Raw genomic sequence first — 23,992 nt, forward strand, 5'->3', positions numbered from 1 at the left:
GCTTTTGAGGCTTTTTCGTTGCCAGCAAGGGCTTTTGCATTGAGGGAAAAGGGAGCACAGAACAGATTCATCCAGGGTCCTTGAGAGGAGGGTGTGGAGGCAAGAGGCGGGAAGGGCAAGTCCTCCTCTGGGCACGCCTGGGTCCCCAGGACTGCTGAAGCACAAGACCCGAGGGGTGGCCTGGTCCTTCACTCCTGGCCTGTGTGGACTCTGATGGGGCTGTTCGACGCGGTGGCCTTCAACCTGGGGCCCGTTGGCCAGAGCTCAGCCTCTCAGAGACCGCTGCAGGCCCTGCCTCACCTCATGTTCCTCCTGGCCCTGCACCTCCAGCCATCCACTGCGGCTCTCGAAGCTCAGTAGGGTCGGAATTTGCGCTGGGCCCGCAGCAGCTCGATCCTCTGCTTGTCCTCCTCGAACTTCTTGCGCAGCTGCGCTAGATCTGGGGGTGAGAGGAGGCGCGGGGCAGGGTCAGACAGTGCGCCCCCGGGGAAGCTGGCTTGCTCATGCCCCACCCCTCCTCCCAGTTACTGTGGGGGTGGGGCTATGTCTCCCCCACCAGCCCATCCTCCTCCCAGCTCTGCTGTGGGGGCAGGGTCTGGATCTTGTCAGTAAACAGAACCCGACAGCAGGCCGAGTCCAAGGGCAAGGCCAAAGTGGGAGATACTGGCACCCCCAGCCTGGAGATGAAGCCCTAGCGACAAAGCAAAGGTACCCGCCCCCACCCCCATCCCTGCACAAGGGGGAAGGAAGGAGTCCTGACCGCTCGGCCTGGAGAACCCTGAGAGTCAGTAAAGGGACCCCAGCCCTTGTGCTGGTGAATGCAGATGGCAACTCTGGTCACCGGGTGGCCTAGGTCAGTGGGAGGCTGATGGCATTGAGGGGGAAGCTGAGGGTCTAGAGCGAGCACGAGCGGGAGCCAGGAGGGCCAGCCAGGCAGGGAAAGCACCAGTGACTGGGCGGGCGGCTCAGGGCCTGCCGCAGAGCCCGTCCCTGTGCCCTAGCCAGGGCCAGGAGAACCCTCCCCTGGGCCCACAGGGAAGCTGTTCTGTAGACAGGGACACCAGGCAGTGGGGCAGGAGGCTCAGCCGCAGCACCAGGAGTGGGCCACAGGCGATCGGGCCCACAGGCATGGGAGGGTCCTGTGCGGGGCCACCTGACACACACACACACACCCCCACCACCACCACCAACCCAACACACATACTCTGCAGCACCTTCTCTGCACCCACAGTGGGTTCAGAAGCCCCCTCTGCACTTGAACTCCTTGTGAGCTGGAGGCTGACGAGCGCCAGCACTAAGTGCACAGGGACCCAGAGGTGGGCACTGATGACCTAGGGTCCCCACCCACTGAGCAAATGCATCTGCCCCTGGGGGGTGATGGGGAAGCGCCACACAGGGTGCTGCCAGGCTGGGCCTCTTTCCACAGAGTCTGGTGCGAGCCCTGTGCTTAGGGACGCCCTCCCTCCTCGACCACCAAGTCCAGCGCCCGCCCTCAGGAGCACTGGCCACAGGCCTCATCCATGGCTGGGGCCAAGGCCGAGGGGTCTGAGGATGGACTGGGGGTGGCTTACGCTCCATCTTGCTCTCTCGATGCTGCCAGGCGTAGAAGTTGAGCAACTCTTTTCGGGTGTGCTTCCGTCTCTCCCTCTCCAGCACCCGCAAGCTGGCTGCCTCAGTCCGGGGGAGCACAGGCCGCCGGCCCCAGCGGGTCACCTTCGCCCAGCCCTCCTCGTCAGGGACCCCCTCCTCCTCCTTGGCCTTAGCTTCTTCCTGCAAGGAAGGTGATCCCATCGTCCGGTGGGCGCCTGGGACCTCCTGCAGCCTCCAGCAGCGCGCCCTCCACGCCCTCCTCCCAAAGTCAGAACCACCCTGAGCCCCCGCAGGGGAGGGCTGCTCCCCTCCTCCCAGCACAGTGTTGGGGCTAAGGATGGCGGGGAGGGCACGGACCTGCCGGCGCTGCCTCCTTCTCCACTGTAGACCATGTGGAGACTACGTGTGTCACCCAGCCAGGCAGCCCAGGATCCAGCAGGGAAACAGGGAGCCTGGCCTCTACAGAGTGGCCAAGGACAGGCCACCACCGCCCTCCCTCTGGGGCGCCACCTTCCCACAGCCACACGGGCGATGCGGTGCTCGGCCGACCCCGCGGGGCCTCTACCTCAGCGATCTTCTGGTCATATGCCTCCATGAACGTGTCCACTTCCTTCCTCAGGGCCTCAGGGTCGGGCACGGAGTCTGCGTAGTCACTGATCCACTCTGAGGAAAAGGGAGCCAGGAAACGGGGCTTCCTCAGGCCTGGCATTTGGGCCCCACCCCAGGGCCTGCCAGGCAAATTGGGACCTTTTCCCACAGGGCCCGGGGCGCAGGTGCTAAGGAGAGCCCAGGGGCTGCAAGCTGGGCCCTCGCTCTGCCTGCCCAGTATGCCTGTGCCGCTCTGTGCCAGGGGCTCAGGCTAACGACTCCCTGGGGACCCAGACACAGCCCCATGGTCCTCCTGCCCAGGCCTCCACACGCTGCTCTCAGGGAGCATGGACTTGGCTTGTGACATTCAGACACTGTCCCCATAGAGTGTCCTGCCAACCCGGAGCCCAGAAAGGAGGCGCCAGACACCTCTCGCAGTACTAACTGTGAATGCCACTCTTCACAGGGTGGCTCTCTGTGGACACCAGCAGGGGGCCCTTCAGGGCCAAGGCCGCTGACACCCCACTTGGCTTCTGGAACACCACGTAGGCTACCTGGAAACCCTGAAGAGAGAGAGATGTCAGAGGTTGGCGGCTCCTTCCCACGTCTGGCACAAGGTCTCCAGGCCTGCCCTCAGCCTAGGTGGTAGCTATACCAGGGGAGACGGTGCTAGGCTATTCCTGAGCCATGAAGAGAACCACAGGCCATCCCATAATCCAGGTCAGGGGCAGCCACACTTCCAGTGATCCTGCTTCTGCGGGAAGTGACAGCTGTTCCCAACTCCTCCCCAGGAAGAGAGGATACAGAGGCTTCCTTTCTTCCAGTCACGGGAGTGATGCGGTGAAATGCAGGGGTCGCCCTGGGCCACGGCAGGTTTTTGGAACCCAGGCCTGGGCACACACACCATGCCAGATGCCACTGTGTGGGGAGGAGGTGTGGGCTCCAGGGCCACTGGGAAAGCTGTGAAGAACAGTGCTCCTGGAGACCCGGCCCCCAAGCCTGGGGAAGGAGCTCCCTCAGTGGGGAAGCAGGAGGGAAGCTGGGGAAGGCCCTGCAGGCGGCCAGCAGAGACGGTCCCTGAGCTTTAACACGGGACGGAAAAAGCCAGGCAGGAAGTGCAAGGATGTGGCAAATCTGGGAAGGAATCGCAGGCTTTGTCACCCGGACAGTCTCCTACACCACACACGGTGAGGATGGGCTCAGGACCAGAGAATGCTCTGACGTCCCACTGCCAGCTCCCCTAACACACTGGGGACAGTGCCCCACCCCCCTCACTCTAGTGGAACCCCGGGCTTGGCGGCTCACCGGAACTGGCTTTGGATGAAAAAACTTCGACCTTGACTCCCAGCCAGCTCCAGCTTCTCCTGCAACTCTACAGACTGGACGAGGCCACAGGTGGACTGGAGGCGGGACAGGCTCTCCTGCCGCAGGGAGACGGAAGCCAAGTGTGAGCATCCGCAGGGCCATCCCAAAGCCTCCCTCCACCACGGGTGGCGCTGCCAGGGGTCCAGCGCCGCTGAAGGACTCAGAGCCACAGCCACATCTGCCCAAGCCGGGAGCCTGTGGGCACCATGGCCTTCCGACCTGTTCCCCAGGGACAATATGGAGGTCGATATTCCTGCTCTTTTTTTTTTAATTTTTTTGAGTTGGAGTATTGCTCTGTAGCCCTGGCTGGAGTGTGTAGAGTGATTTCAGCTCACTGCAACCTCCATCTCCAGGTTGCAAGTGATTCTCGTGCCTCAGTCTCCCGAGCAGCCGGGATTACAGGCGCCCACCACCACACCCGGCTAATTTTTGTATTTTGAGTTAGAGACAGGGTTCTGCCATGTTGGCCAGGCTGGTCTTGAACTCCTGACCTCAGGTGATCCGCCCACCTCGGCCTCCCAAAATGCTGGGATTACAGGCGTGAGCCACTGTGGCCGGCACATTCCTGCTCTCTCTCATTGGAGACAGGTGGGGACATTCTTGCTGTTATTCTGATTTCCTGTGACAAGTTTTACTACCTGAATCAGCAGTAGTGACCCTATGCTGTGACAGTTGGGATGGTGGTTGTCTGTGGTGGAGGCAGCGGGGGTTCTGGGATGTGCTGCTGTGTCTCCACCTGGGCGCTGACTACACAGGTATGTTCTGTCTCTGGGATGCAGCGAGCTGGACACTTGCCACTGGGGCCCTTCCCGGCACACATGCTGCACTTCAAAAAAGGTCAGAACTCACACCCCCTCTTCTACATGCTTCTTTTTTTCTCTAAGTTTAGAGGAATCTTTTACAAATTAGGGTTTCTTTTTTGAAAACAAACCCAGCAATTCCCTTGGCCGGGGCGGTGGCTCACGCATGTAATCCCAGCACTTTGGGAGGCTGAAGGGGGTGGATTACTTCAGGTCAGGAGTTCGAGACCAGCCTGGCCAACATGGTGAAACCTTGTCTATACTAACAATACAAAAACGAGCCGGGCATGGTGGTGGGCGCCTGTAATTCCAGCTGCTCTGGATGCTGTGGCAGGAGAATCGCTTGAACCCAGGAAGTGGAGGTTGCAGTGAGTCGTGATCGCTGTGCTCCAGCCTGAGCAAGAGAGACTCTGTCTCAAAAAAAAAAAAAAAAAAAAAAAAAAAAAAGAAAAGAAAATCCAGCAATTCCCTTACTTTAGTTTCTGTAAAAAAAAAAAAAAAAAAAAAAAAAAAAAAAAAAAAAAAAAAGAAAAATTAACAGTTGTGTTTGGATAGAATTAGAGGCAGTTTTTATTTTCTTATACTTTCCTACTTTTAAATTATGGACATGTACAATCTGGAAGAAAACACGTAATTCAAACAACTTTCGGTAATATGCAAAAAAGCCTTGGGCTACTTAGGATTATACTTTTTTTTTTGTTTTGAGAGTCTCACTCTGTTGCCCAGGCTGGAGTGCAGTGGCACGATCTTCGCTCACTGCAACTTCTGCCTACCAGGTTTAAGCAATTCTTGTGCCTCAGTCTCCCAACTAGTTGGGATTACAGGCGTGCGCCACCACGTCCGGCTAATTTTTGGGGTTTTTTGGGTTCTTTTGAGATGGAGTCTCACTCTGTTGCCCAGGCTGGAGTGCAGTGGCACAATCGCGGCTCACTGCAACCTCTGCCTTCCGGGTTCAAGGGATTCTCATGCTTCACCTTCCCGAGTAGCCAGGGCTACCCGCACACACCATCATGCCTGGCTCATTTTTTATTTTTTAGTAGAGACGGGATTTCACCATGTTGGCCAGGCTGGTCTGGAACTCCTCACTTCAGGTGATCCGCCCACCTCAGCCTCCCAAAGTGCTGGGATTACAGGCATGAGCCACCGTGCCTGGCAGGATTATACTTTTAAAGACATCTTTAAAAAGCCAGTTTCCTGACTGGAGATCACGGTAGCCCTCCTGACACTCTCCTCTGGGGCTCCCATTAGCTATGTCCATCTCACCACCAAGGACTCGGTGGAGGCCATGGGACCTTGAGCCAACAGGTCCCCTCCCAGACACTAGCTCACCTCTGTGCAGTACGGGGGCACATTGAGGACAAAAAGAGTCCTCTTCTGAGGCCAGGTGGACTTGGCGCCTTGTCGAACGCCGTGTGCTCTCACGTAGAGGTAGTGAGAAGCCTGTTGCTTTTCAGAGAACTTGATTGGAATAGCTGGAAAGGAAATGGGAGGGGAGAGATGGCCAGGCTACCCTGAGCTGAGGTCAGCGAGACACTCACACAACTTCCTTTCTCCACATCCCTGTCTAGTCCTATCTGTTCATGGATCCATCCATCCCTTCACCAACTCCCACTACCCTACCCTTTGGCAAAGCCTGTGCGGCCTCCCAAGGCGGTGCAGGGAGAGAGAAGATAAATGGGCAATGATTACAGATGGGGGCGCAATGAGAGGGAAGCTCGAACCCTGCAGCTCTTGGAGTCAACACCAAAATCCTAACCATGGCTGAAAGCCCCGTGAGACCCTGCCTGTCACTGTGACCTCTTCTCGTACCATCTTCCCCCACCACCTTGGATTCTCCCTGTTCCCCTGGGTACACCAGGGCCTCACACATGCTGGCCTCTCTACCTGGCCTGTCACCCTCTTCCCTCCCGCTAACCTTCAGGTTTAGCTCAAACCTCGCTTCCTCAGGAGAGCCTTAGCATCACCCCCAGCCCCTCCTGCCAGGTCAGATCCCACTGCCTGTGCCTTCACAGCTTCTCTTAACAGTCTGGAGGCTATACTGATGAGATTCTTTGGTTAATCGCTGGCACACCCATGACTGTAATCCTCATAAAGTTAGGAACTGCTTCTTTTTTTCTCACACCTCCGTCAGAGTACCGGTTGGCATAGAGCTGCGGTCCCTGAACTCAGGAAGCTCAGTTGCAATAACGGAGAAGGCAATTAACAAGTAAGCATACAGCAAACTTGTATCAATTGTGAAAGAAACATTACAGGGTGATGGGGTGGCAGAGGTCTTCTTTCCATAGGCCATCACGGATGGCCTCTTTGAGGAAGCAACATTAAAGCTCAGAACAGAACGCCACTGTGCAACAAACCGGCACAGCACGTGCAAAAACCCGGAGGGGGGAAAAAGCATGTTCCCTCAGAGGAACAGAAAGAGCTTTAGGTCGGCACCAGCCAGACCACCTGGCCCACACAGGTTAAGAAGTCTGGTTTTTGTTTTAGAAGCTACCTGATAAAGCCACTGGAGGGAATGCAGTGGGTGTGGCGCCTATCGTGGGCGCGGCAGACATGATCGAATCTAAATGTCCTTAAAAGAACATTCTGGCACGTGGGTGGAGAACAGAAGCAGGGGCAAGAGGAGAAGGAGGGCAACCGAGTAGGAGGGCCTATAACAGCCCAGGTAAGAGCTGATGGGGGCTGGACTAGGAGCAGAGGCGATGAGAAGGGGATGAGCTCACCTGGACAAGCGGGTGTGGACGGAAATGGGTTTGCCCTGGGTGAGAGTGTGCACAGAGGCGGGCTCACCCAAGGGAAGCGTGGACCAAGTTGGGCTCGCCCCGGGAAAGTGAGCAGGCAGAAGGGCGCCGCGTGGGTCCTCGGGACCCCGGAGCCTCAAGACCTGCGGAGCCTGGGGCCAGGGGCCACCGGGGCTCACACCCAACCGTGCGGCCGCTCCTGGGGACCCCCGGCCGCCGCCAGCCCCCAAACACCTCCCGGCGATGCTGGCCGCCCCCGGTCTCGCGTTCCGGAGCCCCTTACCTGCGTAGCACGGTGAGCTCGGGATACCGTCCTCCGGGTCCCGCGCCGCGAGCTTCCTCCTGCGCGCCACCATCTTGCCACCCGGGAGCGCGAGTCGCCGGGAGTTGCGGTTCGGCGCCGGCGCGAACGCGTTTTCGTGGCGCCTGCCCCGCCCCCTCGCTCCAAGCCCGCCTCCCCGGCCCCGCCCGCCAGGGCCCAACCTTCATCCGCTCAGAGGCCAATCAGCGCGCCAAAGTGGGAGCGAATGTCAAGAGTTGACCCCGGCCAGTCACGAGTGCGAACTCAGCTTTCCGCTCATGCATTCACACGTTGAATAGGCAGTGTGAGAGAAATCCAGGATGGCTGCTAGGTTTTCAGTCTGAGCAACTAAGAGGATGGTGTTGTCATTGACTGACATGGGAAGACTGCAGGAGAGGGGCCAGCTTAGGGAAAATGGAGTAGATCAGTTCTCTGTGGGCCGTGGTGAGATGCCCATTAGGCCACTCAGGGGAGATGTCAGGTGGGCAATCAGATATGAGACTCAGTAGTCAACTATTTTTTTTTCTGCCGTCTCACTGTGTTGCCCAGGATGGAGTATAGTGGCATGATCACAGCTCACCGGGACCTCTGCCTCCTGGGCACAAATGATTCTCCACTTCAGGCTCCTGAGTAGCTGAGCTAATTTTTCGTTTTTTGCAAAGATAGGGCTTCACTATATTGCCCAAGCTGGTCTCGAACTCCTGAGCTCCAGTAATCTTCCTGCCTCAGCATCCCGAGTGCTGGGACAAGAGGCATGAGCCCCCATGCCAAACCGATAGTCAACTATTTTTTTTCTTTTGAGACAGAGCCTCGCTCTGTTGCACAGGCTGGAGTGCAGTGGCATGATTTCACCTCACTGCAAACTCCGCCTCCCGGGTTCAAGTGATTCTCCTGCCTCAGCCTCCTGAATAGCTGGGATTACAAGCGCCCACCACCACCCCCCTCTAATTTTTGTAATTTTTAGTAGAGACAGGGTTTTACCACGTTGGTTAGGCTGGTCTCAAACTCCTGATTTCATGCGATCTGCCTGCCTCGGCCTTCTGAAGTGCTGGGATTACAGGCGTGAGCCACCATGCTGGCCCCAATAGGCAACTTCAAATGTGGTGTCAAGGCTCCCAGAGAATGTTCCAGGCACAGGAAATGGAGAAGTGACCATCTTTAAAAGCCTAGGCACAGAAATGGCAGAGTCACATCTGGTCATAGTAACAGAGCACACTTGGGTTCAGGAGGGGCACAGGACCCCACCTTCTGGAGAGGAGTATCAAGTAATTTGCATCCCTGGCGGGGAGCAGTGGCTCATGCCTGTAACTCCAACACTTTGAGAGGCTGAAGCAGGAGGATCACTTGTGCCCAGGAGTTCAAGACCATCCTGGGTATCATAGCAAGAATCTGTCTCTATTATTTAAATAATTAAGTTGCACCCCAAATGTTGAAATCCCTGCAAGATTAAAACCCTTGGCTGGGCGTGGTGGCTCACGCCTGTTAATTCCAACTTTGGGAGGCCGAGGCAGGCAGACCACCTGAGGTCAGGATTTCAAGACCAGCTTGTGCAACATGGTGAAACCTCATCTCTACAAAAATTAGCCAGGCATGGTGATGCATGCCTGCAGTCCCAGCTAATTGGGAGGCTGAGGTGGGAGGATTACTTGAGTCTGGCTGCGGAGGTTGCAGTGAGCCGAGATAGTGCCACTGCACTCCAGCCTTGGCAACAGAGTGAGACTTTGTCTCAAAAAAAAAAAAAAAAGATAACTCAAAGGTAGGAATAACAAATGTTTATTCAGAAATGGATAAGTAATACATAATCACCCTTCATCTCTTAATGCCCCTTCCTCTCCTTCTGCACAGGAGACACAGATGGGTAACATAGAGGCATGGGAAATGGAGGACACAGGACTAGCCCACCACCTTCTCCTCCCGGTCTCCCAAGATGACTGCTTATAGAGCGGAGGAGGCAAACAGGTCCCCTCAATGTACCAGATGGTCACCTATAGCACCAGCTCCAGATGGCCACGTGGCTGCAGCTGGACTCAGTGAAACTCTGTGACAACCAGAAGATACCTGCTTTGGGATGAGAGGGAGGGTAAAGCCATGCAGGCAGGATATTTACCATCCCTACCCTAAGCAGAGTGCAAGCAGTGAGCCCCCTGCTCCCAGTACCTGAAAAACCAGGTCCTACTGCCTTCTGGATGCTCTCTTGGGCCAGGAAGGGTAAAGTGTGGGAGGAATGTCTTCCAGCTGCTAACGAGAAGTCTGCACCCACTTGAAAGGGTTAGGAGAATAAAAAGCAGCATTCTTTAAAGAACTGCAAGTGGAGCACCACCAGGCCCCTTCCTTGGACTTTCCCGTCCTGGGCAGCCTCAGAGCCTGCACACTGAAGCTGGGTTCAAACCCTGGGTCCTTCCTGCCTGACAGACTGACCGCTGGAAACATGAGTCTCTGGTTTTTCTTCACTGGGCTAGCCTCAAGCAAATCTTGGGAGCTCTTGAGTATCTTCAGCATGCGCCTTTCCCAGCACTTGCTACTGATTTTGCAGAGCTCCCAGAACCGTGCTCCCCAACTGGCTCCAGCTCTGCCAGCCTGGATTCTCTTCACTCCCAACCAGCAGGGGACCACTCAGTGACAACACTGGCCTGGTCATTCAGGGACTGCCTGGGCTCTGAAGTTTTGTCCCAACTGCCTGCGCCTATGCTGGGGAAACACCTTGCCTGGTAGAGCTGCCCTGCTCCCTTGACTCCTCCTCCTCTGCCAAGGCAGGAAAATAATCCTCTGGTCATGGATGGATGGGTCACTCACACAAGTGGGAACAAACAGTGCCCCTTGGTGGCAGCTGGATATATGCCTCCAGGCATCCCTGACCACTGTCTTGTAGACAACTGAGGCCAGAAATGGAGAGCCAGGAACAAACTGACCTCTTCCATTCAAATAAGCTCCAAACCCAAGCACTGCACAATGGGAGGCTGAGCCTTTCAAAGGCCCAAACAGAAGAGAGCTGGCGGCTACACAAAACCAGGGTGTGGTTAAGTGCCAGGCGAGGTGAGAACCGGGAGGGCTCACAACACAGCCCCCTCCCAGCAGAGACACCCAGAAGGGAAAGAGAGCTGGGGTGGGGCATTCAGCACAACTCAAGGAAAAGGGAAAGGTGAACTCTGGAGAACTTCCTCTGGGCAGAGACGACACGGGACTCCAAGCCAAGAGCTTAGATAGACTCTTCCCAGCGGTGCAGCCTCATCCTGCCCTTGCCACTAGTGAGGCCTGGAGCCACTGGGGAGAGGACAAGAGGCCTGAGACCTGCTCCCCACCCAGGCACCTCCACTGACAAGACAGAGGAGCGGCACAGCTCTCAGGCCGACCTGGCTCCCGTCAGGACACCAGGGCTTTCCATCCCCTCCACTGTTTGAAAAGCTTAATACACACAAAGGAAAGGCAGCCCCTCGGCCACTGGAAAAAGCAGGGTCCTTCAGACAGCCCCCACGCTGCCTCCCATGGGGCCACAAGAAAGCCACCCAGAGAATTCAGTGTACCATTTCCAGATAAGAAATCAGCTTGGGGCTGAGGCTCAGGGAGGCACACACTGAAAAACACAAGCCTACCTTGGCGATGAGATGGAGAAGAAACATACTACAGGAAACGTTAACGTAGAGAGAAGAGCACAGGGCAGAACACAACACAGAAAGGCGGGTCCCATCCAGTGAGGAAGCTCTTTATCCCTGGCAACCCTTCCCACAATCAGGGGTCTCCAGTCCGATGGCCCATTGGTCATAAGCTTTGCCTTGGGGAAACAGAGCCACCCTCCTCTGCCCCCACTTCTGGCTGCCTCACTCCCCTGCTCAAAGCTTGATTTTGAATTCTGTGGGCTGCGTGGTCACAGAGGCCCCTGAGGACTTGAAGAGTGCCTTCAGGATGGTGTCAGGGTCCACTTCAGCAGGGGGGTTGGAGGAGGAGGCAGAGTTCACCCTGCGAGGCAGCTCGCTCTCCTTTTTCACTGATGGGCTGTCACTCAGCCGCCTGTGGAGAGCAGAGAAGGGTCAAAAATTCTTGTCAGTTTTTCCTTAGATGGGGAGGGGACCCACCATTTACTGGGCATCTGTCATGAGCTAGGCACTGGGTGTAACACTTTCCATACCCCTTCATCTCATTCCACCTTGCAGCAAACTCAATCACAGCTCACATCAGCCTCCATCTCCCAGGCTCAAGCAGTTCTCCTGCCTCAGCCTCCTAAGGAGCTAGGACTATAGGCGTGTACCACCAAGCCTGGCTCATTTTTAAAAATTATTTGTAGAGACCAGGTCTCGCTATGTGGCCCAGGCTGCGTTTTTCTTATTTACTGATGAGAAAATGGAGACGCAGGCAGTGCTGTATGTTCTAGGGTTTTGTGGGGTTTTTTTGAGACAGAATCTCATTCTGTCACCCAGGCTGAAGTGCAGTGGCATGATGATGGCTCACTAGTCTCGATCTTCCAGGCTCAAGCGATCTTCCCACCTCAGCCCCCCAAGTAACTGGGACTATAGGTGCATGCCACCACACCTGGCTAATTGTGGTTTTAAGTTTAGGAAACACTGCATGTTCCTTCTGGATGGTAACATACATTAGCATATTACACAATCTGAGAAGCCCGAAAGTGAAACAGATGTAACTCTGTTTAGCCCAGTGGTTCCCAAACTTACTAGGTTACAAAACCCTAAGAAGTATTTCTTATTCCTTGAACACAGTTTAAGAACTTATCCAAATCACATAATTCATTACCCAGGGTTCAAATCCTAGTCTTTTTAAATCTCAAAGTCTATTTCAGGCCTGCCCCACACTATCCCACTCACCCTGGCAAGTCTAACCTCCTCCCTGGTATCTGCTTCCTTATCTAGAACGTGAAGTCCTCACAGTCTCAACATTTTATGCATCTCAGGCTTCAAAACATCTCTCAGTCCTGGGCCAGGCATGTATACTCAGCTGTGTGCAACAAAAGCCTTCAATGGCTTCCCACTGTACTTAAAGCCAAATCCGGCTGGGCGTGATGGTGTGCGCCTATAGTCCCAGGTCCTCAGGAGGCTGAGGGGAGAGGGTTGCTTGACCCCAGGAGTTTGAAACCAACCTGGGCAACACAGTGAGACTCTCAAAATAACTGAAAAAGCAAAAAACAAAAAAACAAAAACAAAAAACCTCACTGGGGAACAAAATAAGGGGTAGCATCTGGCACTGTCTCCATCAGAGCCAATCATGAGGTGGAGTTCTCTGTTCCCAGGATGATGCACACAGCTAGGAGACCCAAGCAGCCTCCCCGTCCACCTTCCACTCAGATATTTCTAAATCAGAAAGCTGAGAATGAGATCATAATGCTAGCCCCTATAGGGTCAACCCCTGGGGAAATGACAAAGCAAACCATTTTGGTCAAGTTTAAGCATATGAAACGACCAGCTGCCATTAGAACAGAGGAAACGGAATGGGGGGATGAAGGGGAGCTGTGATGCAGGCAGTTTACCCATTAGAACAAAAAGAGATGGACGGAGCTCCCTCTCCCCAGCACCCCGCCTTTGGAACTCACAGCAGGATGGGCTGGTCTGAGGTGATAACATTCCCATTCATGTGAAGGTTGCACTTCATTGGCTGCCCTGAAAAACCAAAGAAAGAAAAAGGCTCTGCTATGAGACCTCGGCTCCTCACACAAGAGGACAAGGGCTGTACCTCCATTATCAATGGTCAAAGCACCCACCACTGGCAGTTCTGGCTCCACAGATGGAGATGGGGCTGCTAGGTTCCAGTCAAGCCAGACACTAAGAAAATCCCAGGGCGTGAGGAAACCTCAGCAGTGGAGCACCAAGAGGCAAAGTGGCCACAAACCTTGCTTCATACAGGAAGAGATGAGTGGGAAGTGAGGGAGAAACGAGACTCAATGTGAAGCCATCCAAGTAGTAAGGGAAAAGGTTTATGCTATCAAATTCAGTGAAAAGATGATCAAAAGCATTACGTACAGGCTTCTACTCTGTCTACAAAGGATGAAGCACTAGGAAGACCACACTCCCACTGTATACAAAGCATAACGTGTAACGGTAATAGCACAAAAAAGAGGAAGAAGGAACAGGGCCATGTGGGAGTAACATTTCCATATCTTACTCGAGTTAAGTTAGTGAATACATCATTAAAGGAATTAAAATATTGGGGAAAAAATGTGAAAGAAAAGCCACTGAAGAGGAACAAAAAAGTAAAATGGGGCCGGGCGCGGTGGCTCACGCCTGTAATCCCAGCACTTTGAGAGGCCGAGGCAGGTGGATCACGAAGTCAGGAGATCGAGACCATCCTGGCTAACACGGTGAAACCCCGTCCCTGCTAAAAACACAAAAAATTAGCTGGGTGTGGTGGCGGGCGCCTGTAGTCCCAGCTACTCACGAGGCTGAAGCAGGAGAATGGCGTGAACCTGGGAGGTGGAGCTTGCAGTGAGCAGAGCTCCAGCCTGGGCAACAGAGCAAGACTCCATCTCAAAAAAAAAAAAAAAAAAAAAGTAAAATGGAAGAAATAAACCTAATTATCAATATTAAATATGAATGGATTAAATAATCCAATCCAAAGACAGATTGTCAGATTGAATTAAAATAAAAAAAAACCAGTAAGATCTAACTATACACTCTCTATAGGTGACACATTTTTCTTTCTTTTTTTTTTGTTTTTGAGATGGAGTTTCGCTCTTATTGCCCAGGCTGGAGGGCAATGGTGCGATCTCGGCTCACGGCAACCTCCGCCTCCTGGGTTCAAGCGATTATCCTGCCTCAGCCTCCCGAGTAACTGGGATTACAGGCATGTACCACCACGCCTGGCTAATTTTATATTTTTAGTAGAGATGGGGTTTCCTCATATTGGTCAAGCTGGTCTCGAATTCCCAATCAGGTGATCCGCCTGGCGGATTACAGGAGTGAGCCATTGTGCCCAGCCTAGGAAACACATTTTTACAGTCGATGAGAGAAAAAGATTGAAAGTAAGAGTGGGCCAGGCTTGGTGGCTCATGCCTGTAATCCCAGCACTTTGCAAGGCTGAGATGGGCAGATCACTTGAAGCCAGGAGTTTGAGAGCAGCCTGGCCAACATGGCAAAAACCCCATTTCTACTAAAAATACTAAAAATTAGCTGAGTGTGGTGGTGCACACCTGTAGTCTCAGCCACTCAGGAGGCTGAGGCACAAGAATCGCTTGAACCTGGGAGGAAGACGTTGCAGTGAGCCAAGATCATGCCACTGCATTCCAGCCTGGGTGATGGAGCGAGACTCCGTCTCAAAAAAAAAAAAAAAAAAAAAAAAAAAAAAAAAAGTGAACAAAGATATATCACTCAAATAGCAACCCTAAGAAAGCTGGTCTTTTACTTATTAGCTTATTAGCTATTAGTAATATAAAATGAAATATACTTTAAAACAACAAAAAAAGTGACTAGAGGTAAAGAGAGATTTAAATTTGATTGAAGGGTCAATTCATCAGGAAGAAAACAATCAAACATATATGCAAGTAACAACAGAACCTCAAATATATAAAATAAAAATACACAGAAGTGAAAGGAACAGACCAACAGTAATAAAGATCTCGCCGGGTGCGGTGGCTCACACCTCTAATCCCAGCACTTTGGGAGGCCCAGGTGGACGGATCACTTGAGGTCAGGACTTCAAAACCAGCCTGGCCAACATGAGGTCAGGAAATCAAGACCATCCTGGCTGACACAGTGAAACCCCATCTCTACGAAAAATACAAATATTAGCTGGGCATGACAGTGGGCACCTGTAATCCCAGCTACTTGGGAGGCTGAGGCAGGAGAATTGCTTGAACCCGGGAGGCAGAGGTTGCAGTGAGCCGAGATCATGCCACTGCACTCCAGCCTGGGTGACAGAGGGAGACTCCGTATCAAAAAAAAAAAAACAAACAAACAAAAAAAAACAGAACCTCAGTATTTCACTTTCAACACTAGATAGAATCAAGAAGATCAACAATGAAACAGCACTTAAACATTACAAAGCAACAAGACATAATAGCCATGTACAGAACATTCCACCTAACAACAAGAAAATACATATTTTCCTTAAACACTCATAGAAGAAAAGAAAATCTGGAAAATTCATGAATGTATGGAAATTGAAACAATCCTCAATAACCAATGGGTCAAAGGAGAAATCACAAGGGAAATTAGAAAATAATTCAAGATGAATGAAAATGAAGGCATGATATACCAAAACATGGAATGCAGTTACAGCCATGCTTAGAATATATAGCTGTAAATGCACATACAGTCATGTATCATTTAACCATGGGAATACGTTCCAGAGTGCAGTGGCACGATCACAGCTCACTACAGCCTCAACTTCCCAGGCTCAAGTGATCCTCCCACCTCAGCCTCCCCAGCATCTGGGACTACAGGCACAGGCCACCGCGCGCCCAACTAATTTATTTTTTGAGACAGGGTCTTGCCACGTTGCACAGGTTGGTCTCAAGTTTCTAGGCTCAAGTGATCCTCCTGCCTCAGCCTCCCAAAGTGCTGGAATTACAGGCTTGAGCCACCACACCCGGCTGTACAGCATGTTACTCTACTGAGTAGAGTAGGCAACTGTATTTGTACATCTAAACACAGAAAAAATACAGTAAAAATATGGTATTATAATGTTATGGGCCCACTGTCATATATGTGGTCTGCTGTTAACCAAAAAGTCCTTATACTGCATATGAATACATTAAAAAGCAGAAATAAAAAAACCTACAGAATGGGAGAAAATATTGGTAAATCACTTATCTAATAAGGGACTTAAGAATATGTAAAGTACTTTTACTACTCAGTAATAAAAAAGAACCTAATTAAAAAGCAGACAAAGATTCTGTACAGGCATTTCTCCAAAGATAGCCGGGCACAGTGGCTCATGCCTATAATCCTAGCACTTTTGAGAGGCCAAGGTGGGCAGATCACCTGAGGTCAGGAGTTTGAGACCAGCCTGGCCAACATGGTGAAACCCTATCTCTACTAAAAATACAAAAAAAATTAGCTGGGCTTGGTGGCGTGTGCCTGTAGTCCCAGCTACTTGGGAGGCTGAGGCAGGAAAACCGCTTGAACCGGTGAGGCGGAGGTTGCAGTGAGCTGAGATCACGCCACTGCACCCCAGCCTGGGCAACAGAGAGAAACTCAAAAAAAAAAAAAAAAAAAAAAAAAAAAGGAAAGAAAAAGGAAAATAAGTATCTTTCCACATCCAAACATATGACAAAAAATAAGAAAAAACAAAAAAAAGAACAGAAATTCAAAACAAAATTAAAAATAATTTTTTTAATGACATACAAATGGCCAATAAGCACATGAAAAGGTGCTCAACACCATTAGCCATGGGGAAATGCAAATCAGAACTCCACTGACTCACCCAGGGGAGTTCACCCAGGTGCCAAGATTTAGCCAAGGCTCCAGGTCTTTTATTTGTAATTTTTTTATTGTTGTATTGTTTTATTAGTCTCTGCTTCTCCACTTCTAGCACAGGGCCTTGGTCCACAGTAGGCACTCAATACATACTGAAAGAACAAATGAGTGGAAAAGGAGCATGGCAGACAGAATTCTTCTCTACAGGCTGTCTGGAGATGAAAAATATGAACCTCAAGTCAATAAAGTCTGTTGTTTACCCACCAGGAGCAGCTCTCACCCAGGTGTCAACATTCAGACAAAACTCCAGGGCTTGGAGGAACTTCTGCCCTAGCACTAAGCAGATCAACATCTGGGAGGCAACAGCTGTGCCTCTTGGCTTCCCTGGCAAGACCCCTTAAGAGAACCATCCATGGAGAAATGCTGTTTTCCTTTTCGCTGGGCTCAAAAGCTTAAGGGCTGGGTGAAAATCCAGGGCCCTGTGTAACCCACAGCTCAGGACTACTCAGAGACTGCACAGCATTCCTGGTGCAGACGAGGCCCCAGAGATGGGTTCCACCCATCTCACAGAGACTTCTCCTGGAAGGCCTGCTACCTGACAGCAAGTAGAGATGAGTGGGAGGGTCAGGGGACTGCTTTCTCCCTAACTTACCGTCCAGACACCGGTTGTTGTACTTCTTATATGCGGTGATGGCATCGTCCTTTTTCACAAACACCACCTCCGCTACCCCAGGATGGACCAGTCGAGCTCGCTTGAGGGCCCCACACACACAGAAAAGCTCCTGCATACAACAAGAGGGGTTGGGATTGGGGAAGGATTTCTCAGCACCTGCCGCTCACACACTCTGAAGGCCCTGGGGTGTGGTGGCTCTGCTGCAGCTAAATGCGCCCTGCGCCTGAGACTGCAGGGAGGCTCCACGTGAGGTGGTGCTCTGGAGACATCCACAGGCCTCAACACAGCACCAGATGAGGTTAGCAGTGGGAAAGGGGCTGGGCTTACAAGGCTTGGATCACCTGGGATCTCCCAGCAAGCCACCACCAAAGTCTTCAGTGCCCACCTCAACAGGGATAAAACAGTTATGAAAATTTTCGCAAAGAGCCCTGTCATTAGAATACATGTATACAAAGAAAGACAGCTGCTAATATGTCACCTAACAGTCTGTTAGAAATACAAATTCTGGAGTTCTACCCAGAGTCCTGGTTTGGCTGGACTGAAGGGTTTCCCTGGACATGAGACTTTGAGTGATGAAACCAGGAGAGTCCCCAGCAAAACAGGGACAGTTGGTCACTCTAAGTCAGACCTGAGTTTGATCCCCCAGGCTCTGCTTTCTATCTGCTATGAGACGTCTAGCAAATTACTTAACTTCTCTGAGCCTGTTTCCTCCTCTGAAAATAAAAAGGACTAGCTTACTTCCCAGCGTTACTGGAAAGCTCAACTGAGATAATTTTTAAGGCAGTGCTTTGCACACATCATTGACTCCGATCTCCACCTCATTTTACAGACAAGACGACTAAGGCCAGAGAGGGAGCAAAATGTGAAGATGGACAGAGGCTGACTAGCACTCACGCCATTTCTTCACCTGCAACTGCCTTCACAAGGTTGCTGTGAGGGCCAAAAGAAGGTTTATGAAAAGGTCCTTGACATGGTTTGTTTTTAATGGTAAATATCAAAACAAGATGCCCCTCTGCACCTGCGGGAGACTGGTTCCAGAACCGCTCGCAGATACTAAAATCTGTAGATGCTCAAGTCCCTGCTATAAAATGCTGTAGTAGTTACACATAACCTACGCACATCATCCACTATACTTTAAATCATCTCTACATTACTTATAATACCAAATACAATGTAAATGCTATCTAAATAGTTATACTGTATTTCTAAAATTTGTATTATTTCTCATCATAGTGTTATTTTTAAAAATTTGAGTATTTTCATTCAGTGGTTGGCTAAATCCACAGATGCAGAACCGACAGATATGGAGGGCCAACTATAAATAGTAGGTGTAATTCCAATTTTATTACCATTGTCCTTTTAACATTGCCTATTTGGGTAAAAGAGAAGCGAGGGTGATTATTACTAGCAATTTCCCCTGAGCACTGATCATGACTGGTGTTTAGTTTTCCACCATTATGTATCTTCCAAGAGTCTGCCTAAAGTGACTGGCACATAGCAAGTACTCAGTAAATGGCAGTTGTTATTACGCTTCTTAACAGCTTTAATTCTTTTCTTTTTTTGAGACAGAGTCTCACTCTGTCACCCGGGCTGGAGTGCAATGGCGTGACCTCGGCTCACTGCAACCTCCACCTCCCAGGTTCTAAGTGATTCTCCTGCCTCAGCCTCCTGAGTAGCTGGGACTACAGGCACGTGCCACCACGCCTGGCAAATTTTTCTGTTTTTAGTAGAGACAGGGTTTTGCCATGTTGGCCAGGCTGGTCTCGAACTCCTGACCTCAGGTGATCCACCAACCTTGGCCTCCCAAAGTGCTGGGATTACAGGCGTGAGCCACTGCACCCGGCAATCAGCTTTAATTCTTAATGACTTGTCAAGTATTACACAAAATAGGCTACAATTTCCATCCTCACGTGCACCATTCACAGCACTGTCCCTGCTAAAGGAGAAGGGGATACAAGTGACCCATCTCATGGCATGTGTGTGTCTCACAATTAAGATTTAACCTCAGCTGGGCACAGTGGCTCACACCTGTAATACCAGCACTTTGGGAGGCCAAGACAGGCAGATCATGAGGTCAGGAGTTCAAGACCAACATGGCCAACATGGTGAAACCTCATCTCTACTGAAAAATACAAAAATTAGCCGGGTGTGGTGGCACACGCCTATAATCCCAGCTACCAGGGAGGCTGAGGCATAAGAATCACTTCAACCCAGGAGGGGGAAGTTGCAGTGAGCCAAGATCGCACCACTGGCACTCCAGCCTGGGCGACAGAGCAAGACTCCATCTTTAAAAAAAACAAATCGAGGCGGGTGGATCATTTGAGGTCACGAGTTCGAGACCAGCCTGGCCAACATGGTGAAACCCTGCCTCTACTGAAAATACAAAAATTAGCCAGGCGTAGTAGCAGGCGCCTCTAATCCCAGCTACTCGGGAGGCTGAGGCAGAATTGCTAGAGCCTGGGAGGCAGAGGTTGCAGTGAACCGAGATCACACCATTACACTCTAGCCTGGGTGACAGAGTGAGACTCCATCTCAAAAACAAAACAAAACAAAACAAAACAAAAAGATTTAACAAATGTAGTGACCAGTGCAGTCTGTTAGTCTGGGACTCAACTGCAGGGAGAGGCTGGATTCTCCAAACGTATTCATTTTGTGATCTGACAGTTCAAAGGATGCCTGGATTTCTAAACTAATGGCTCTTTTGGGTGCCTGAATGAAAATGATGTTGAAAAGAAGTCCTAGCTGCATCCAGAACCCCGCTTACAGACATTTGACAGGTTTTGCCCATGACTGCCATGGGTGGGACGGGATGGACCAGGAAGGTGGATACCACCAATCCATCTCACTTTTTTCACTTTGGAATCATCTTGTAATACCTCCAAAGGACACAGGAAAACACAACTACTGGATACTGCCCAGTGAGACTAAAGGATCCCATTTAGGACCCATTATAGCATAGATATCCCCTGACTCTGAGATTCAGGCCAGGCACCTGGCGTTGGCTAGAAGCTGTGCACAAGAGTGAAGCAGCTGGGCTGACTGCTATTGTTTGAAAGGTCCGATTCCAGGGGTGGCCCTTGGCTGGCATCTGGGAACTCGGATCTCAGGAGGGCTCCTGCCACCCCACAGTTCACTGTGCCTGGACTGTGCAAACAACATGGTTTCTGCTCAACAGCTGCTTTCCCTCTGGGAGTCTGGAATTTTGGTACATGCTACACAGAGAATGCCGAAGTGACCAGCCCCCAGTAAAACCTTTGGGTACTGACTCTTTAATGAGCTTCCCTGGTGTCACATGTATTGTCACAACTTGCTGCGAGTTGCACCCAGCATCCTGTGCGACTCTGCTGGGAGGGGCCTCTGGAGGCTTGTGCCTCGTTTCCCCCCCGACTTCACCCCATGAGCCATTTGCTCTGCATCCTTTTGCTGTCATTAGTCTCAGCCCTGAGCGTGACTGTATGCTGAGTCTGGTGAGTCCTAGCAGTCATCAAACCTGAGGGTGGGTCTTAAGAGACCTTTGCCACAGAGACGGTTTGAGATTTAAATGTTTGGTAGGTCACAGTACTTACAACAATGTCCTCCTCAGTGACTCGAGGGTGCAGATTATTCACAGTCATCTTGGTGCCTTCCAATGGGCTGAGAACGGGCTGCCACATAGACAAGAGCGTTATCAGAAGCCAGATGGCTGATAAGCATTCCCACAACAGAAATTCCTCCAGGCACGTGACTAGGAAGGCCCAGAGGAAAGCTCCATGGAGAGTTACCACAAATGGGCCCCCTGAACTTCAGTGTCCACTACACCCCCCATCACTTTATGCTAAAAGCATGGACCCTCTCCCATCTCCCAAATACGCAAGCCTCTCAGGCCCTGAGCCTCTACCTGGAAGGCTACTCATGCTTCCAGACCCACTCAGCTAAAAGAGCCCTTTTTCCCAGACTTCCCAACTGGAATGAGATAATCTGTCCTCAGCCCTCCTAATAGCTTTCTTCTGAGAGAGTCTAACATATCACCAGATACCGCAATCTCTCAGCAGGTCTGCCGTCCCCACTAGCCTGCAAGGTCTTTGACGGTAAGAGTCCCTAGGTCTTGGTTTGCTCATCTGTAGAATGGGGGTGGCAATGCCCACCTCACAAAGGCGTTGTGGGGAACACAATGAGATACATATAAGCATACAGCCCTCCTGACCCCAACTGCTGCAGTCACCACCGTCACCTCACCTCAGCAGATGGCAGCTCTTTGGGGGGTTCTTCCTTGTTCACCAAAGTCCGGGACATGTTGGTCAAGGCTTTTGTTCGAATAGAGGAAGGGAGAGCAGGAGCTGTGTATGCATCATTCTGAACCACTTTGGTGAGAGGGAGGGCCTTGGACATGGAAAGCTTGGAACTGCTTAGCCCAGCCTAAACGAAGAGACAGAAAAGAATCTGAGAAGCCAGACCCGCAATGTTCTGAAGAAGCCCCAAGAGGCTGACAACTTGCTGAGAGCATGAACCCTCGACGCCTCCCAGCTCTCTAATTCTATTAGAGGTCTGGAGCCAAAACAGCTGCCGGCTGCCAGTGACATCCCATAGGGAAGGGGCAGGGGGAGAGAAAAACACACAGCCTGAGCACACACTCACAGAAGCCACTCCCCACAGTGCCAGAAGCTCTTGGCAGGAAGCTTCCATACAGCCCTGACCTGGAAAATTACCCAGGAGCCACAGGCTCACCCACACCACTTAGACTTTCTAAAAATTCTACAAGATGAGGCTGGTCAGAAGGCCAAAAGCTTGGCCAGGCATAGTGGATCACATCTGCCATCCCAGCACTTTGGGAGGCTGAGGTGAGAGGACTGCTTGAGGCCAGGAGTTCAAGACCAACCTGGGCAACACAGTGAGACCTCATCTCTACAAAAAATGTAAAAGAGCTGCTCTGCCTATGGAGTAGCCATTCTTTTATTCCTTTGTTTTCTTAATAAAGCTGCTTTTGCTTACAAAAAAAAAAATTAAAAGACCAAAAGCTTGAGGCCAAGTTCATTCCCAGATATGCTTCTATCACAATGTGCTGATCACCACTCTTAAGAAGGCCCAGAATTCAGTGTTTTGGTTCCTCTTCTGGCCATCCAGAGGAACCACACACAGCCTTGGCCTCATCAGCTCCCAGACTGTCAGGGACACTCGGGCATTTGGCAGTGCAGATCACCAAAAACAGCCCCTCCATCTGGATGTGGTCCCTTGGAAACAAAACTCCCCTGTATTAATGTGTCTGAGGAAAAAGGTGCATAAAGCAGAAGTGACGGGGGCCCTGCTGGTTTAGTGTTTACAGGCACTGACCCAGGGCAGGGAGAAAGGAGGAACGCAGCGGCCAGAGAGGCACATCAGAGCATGGGCAGGGGCAATTCACCACACTTCTCCAAGTCTGGGTGAAGCAGCGTCATCCCCATGCTGAATTCCACATTCCTCACGTGGAATTCTGCGTCTCCAGAGCTGGGACAGCACAGTGACTCCACACAGGGCCCTGAGAGCGAGACTGCTCGGGCTCCATTCCTAGATCCACTGCTTCTCATCAGCTGGGTGATGTTGAACAGGCTTATTTCACCTCTCCATGCCTGTCCCTCATCCATCAACGAGGGTAATCAACAGTACCCATCTCACAGGGTACAAGATGCATGAGTATAAATATGGCATTTATTGAATTAGGGTATCAAATAGGGATAGAGACTCACTGAGCAAGCTGATAGTTCCCTTGATAGCAGACTTGAGCAGTCTAATTACTGGAGAGGCCTGGTCCCTTTGTAAAGAAACAAACTGGCATCATTGAGCTTCACGACCTCCTTTTTTTTTTTTTTTTTTGAGACGGAGTCTCGCCCTGTCACCCAGGCTGGAGTGCAGTGGCGCAATCTTGGCTCACTGCAACCTCCACCTCGGGGTTCAAACAATTCTCCTGCCTCAGCCTCCCGAGCAGCTGGGATTACAGGCACGCGCCATCATGCCCAGCTAATTTTTGTATTTTTAGTAGAGACGGGGTTTCACCATGTTGCCAAGCTGGTCTCCAACTCCTGACCTCAGGTAATCTGCCCACCTCAGCCTCCCAAAGTGCTGGGATTACAGGCATGAGCCACCATGCCGAGCCAGCTTCATGTTTCTTTTTTTTTTTTGAGACGGAGTCTCACTCTGTCGCCCAGGCTGGAGTGCAGTGGCGCAATCTCGGCTCACTGTAAGCTCTGCCTCCCAGGTTCACACCATTCTCCTGCCTCAGCCTCCCGAGTAGCTGGGACTGCAGGTGCCCACCACCACACCCCGGATATTTTTTTTTTTTTTTTTGAGACAGAGTCTCGCTCTGTCGCCCAGGCTGGAGTGCAGTGGCGCCTCTCGGCTCACTGCAAGCTCCATCTCCTGGGTTCGTGCCATTCTCCTGCCTCAGCCTCCAGAGTAGCTGGGACTACAGGCGCACACCACCACGCCTGGCTAATTTTTTTGTATTTTTAGTAGTGACGGGGTTTCACCGTGTTTGCCAGGATGGTCTCGATCTCCTGACTTCGTGATCCACCCACCTCAGCCTCTGAAAGTGCTGGGATTACAGGCGTGAGCCACCACGCCCGAACTTT

At 51.6% G+C, this 23,992-nt stretch overlaps 2 protein-coding genes across 8 annotated transcripts in view; both read right to left on the reverse strand.

Annotated features, from left to right (window-relative positions):
- Positions 1-2: 2 nt before the first annotated feature.
- Positions 3-7,498, reverse strand: LOC101145825 (ribosomal RNA-processing protein 7 homolog A). The gene is given in 8 exon segments (XM_004063578.5): positions 3-439; positions 1,572-1,770; positions 2,156-2,253; positions 2,624-2,741; positions 3,484-3,524; positions 3,527-3,599; positions 5,673-5,815; positions 7,365-7,498. Coding segments are annotated over 8 exon segments (831 nt in total). The 5' UTR covers positions 7,438-7,498; the 3' UTR covers positions 3-353.
- A 1,641-nt stretch (positions 7,499-9,139) lies between these two features.
- The window catches only part of POLDIP3 (DNA polymerase delta interacting protein 3), a 31,286-nt gene continuing 16,433 nt past the window's right edge, over positions 9,140-23,992 (reverse strand). For 4 of the 7 annotated variants that reach the window (XM_019018239.2, XM_019018240.3, XM_055374777.2 and 1 more), the window contains 5 exons: positions 21,627-21,806; positions 20,978-21,055; positions 17,391-17,520; positions 12,919-12,985; positions 9,140-11,387 (listed from right to left, as the gene is read on the reverse strand). In XM_019018239.2, the coding sequence (XP_018873784.2) occupies positions 11,210-11,387; positions 12,919-12,985; positions 17,391-17,520; positions 20,978-21,055; positions 21,627-21,806 (633 nt within the window). In that variant the 3' untranslated portion in view covers positions 9,140-11,209. The remainder of the gene's footprint in view (positions 11,388-12,918; positions 12,986-17,390; positions 17,521-20,977; positions 21,056-21,626; positions 21,807-23,992) is intronic. The other 3 variants (XM_055374779.1, XM_055374781.2, XM_055374778.2) reach the window with 2 other exon arrangements.

Source organism: Gorilla gorilla, chromosome 23 (assembly GCF_029281585.2).
Source record: "Gorilla gorilla gorilla isolate KB3781 chromosome 23, NHGRI_mGorGor1-v2.1_pri, whole genome shotgun sequence".
Taxonomy (NCBI): domain Eukaryota; kingdom Metazoa; phylum Chordata; class Mammalia; order Primates; family Hominidae; genus Gorilla; species Gorilla gorilla.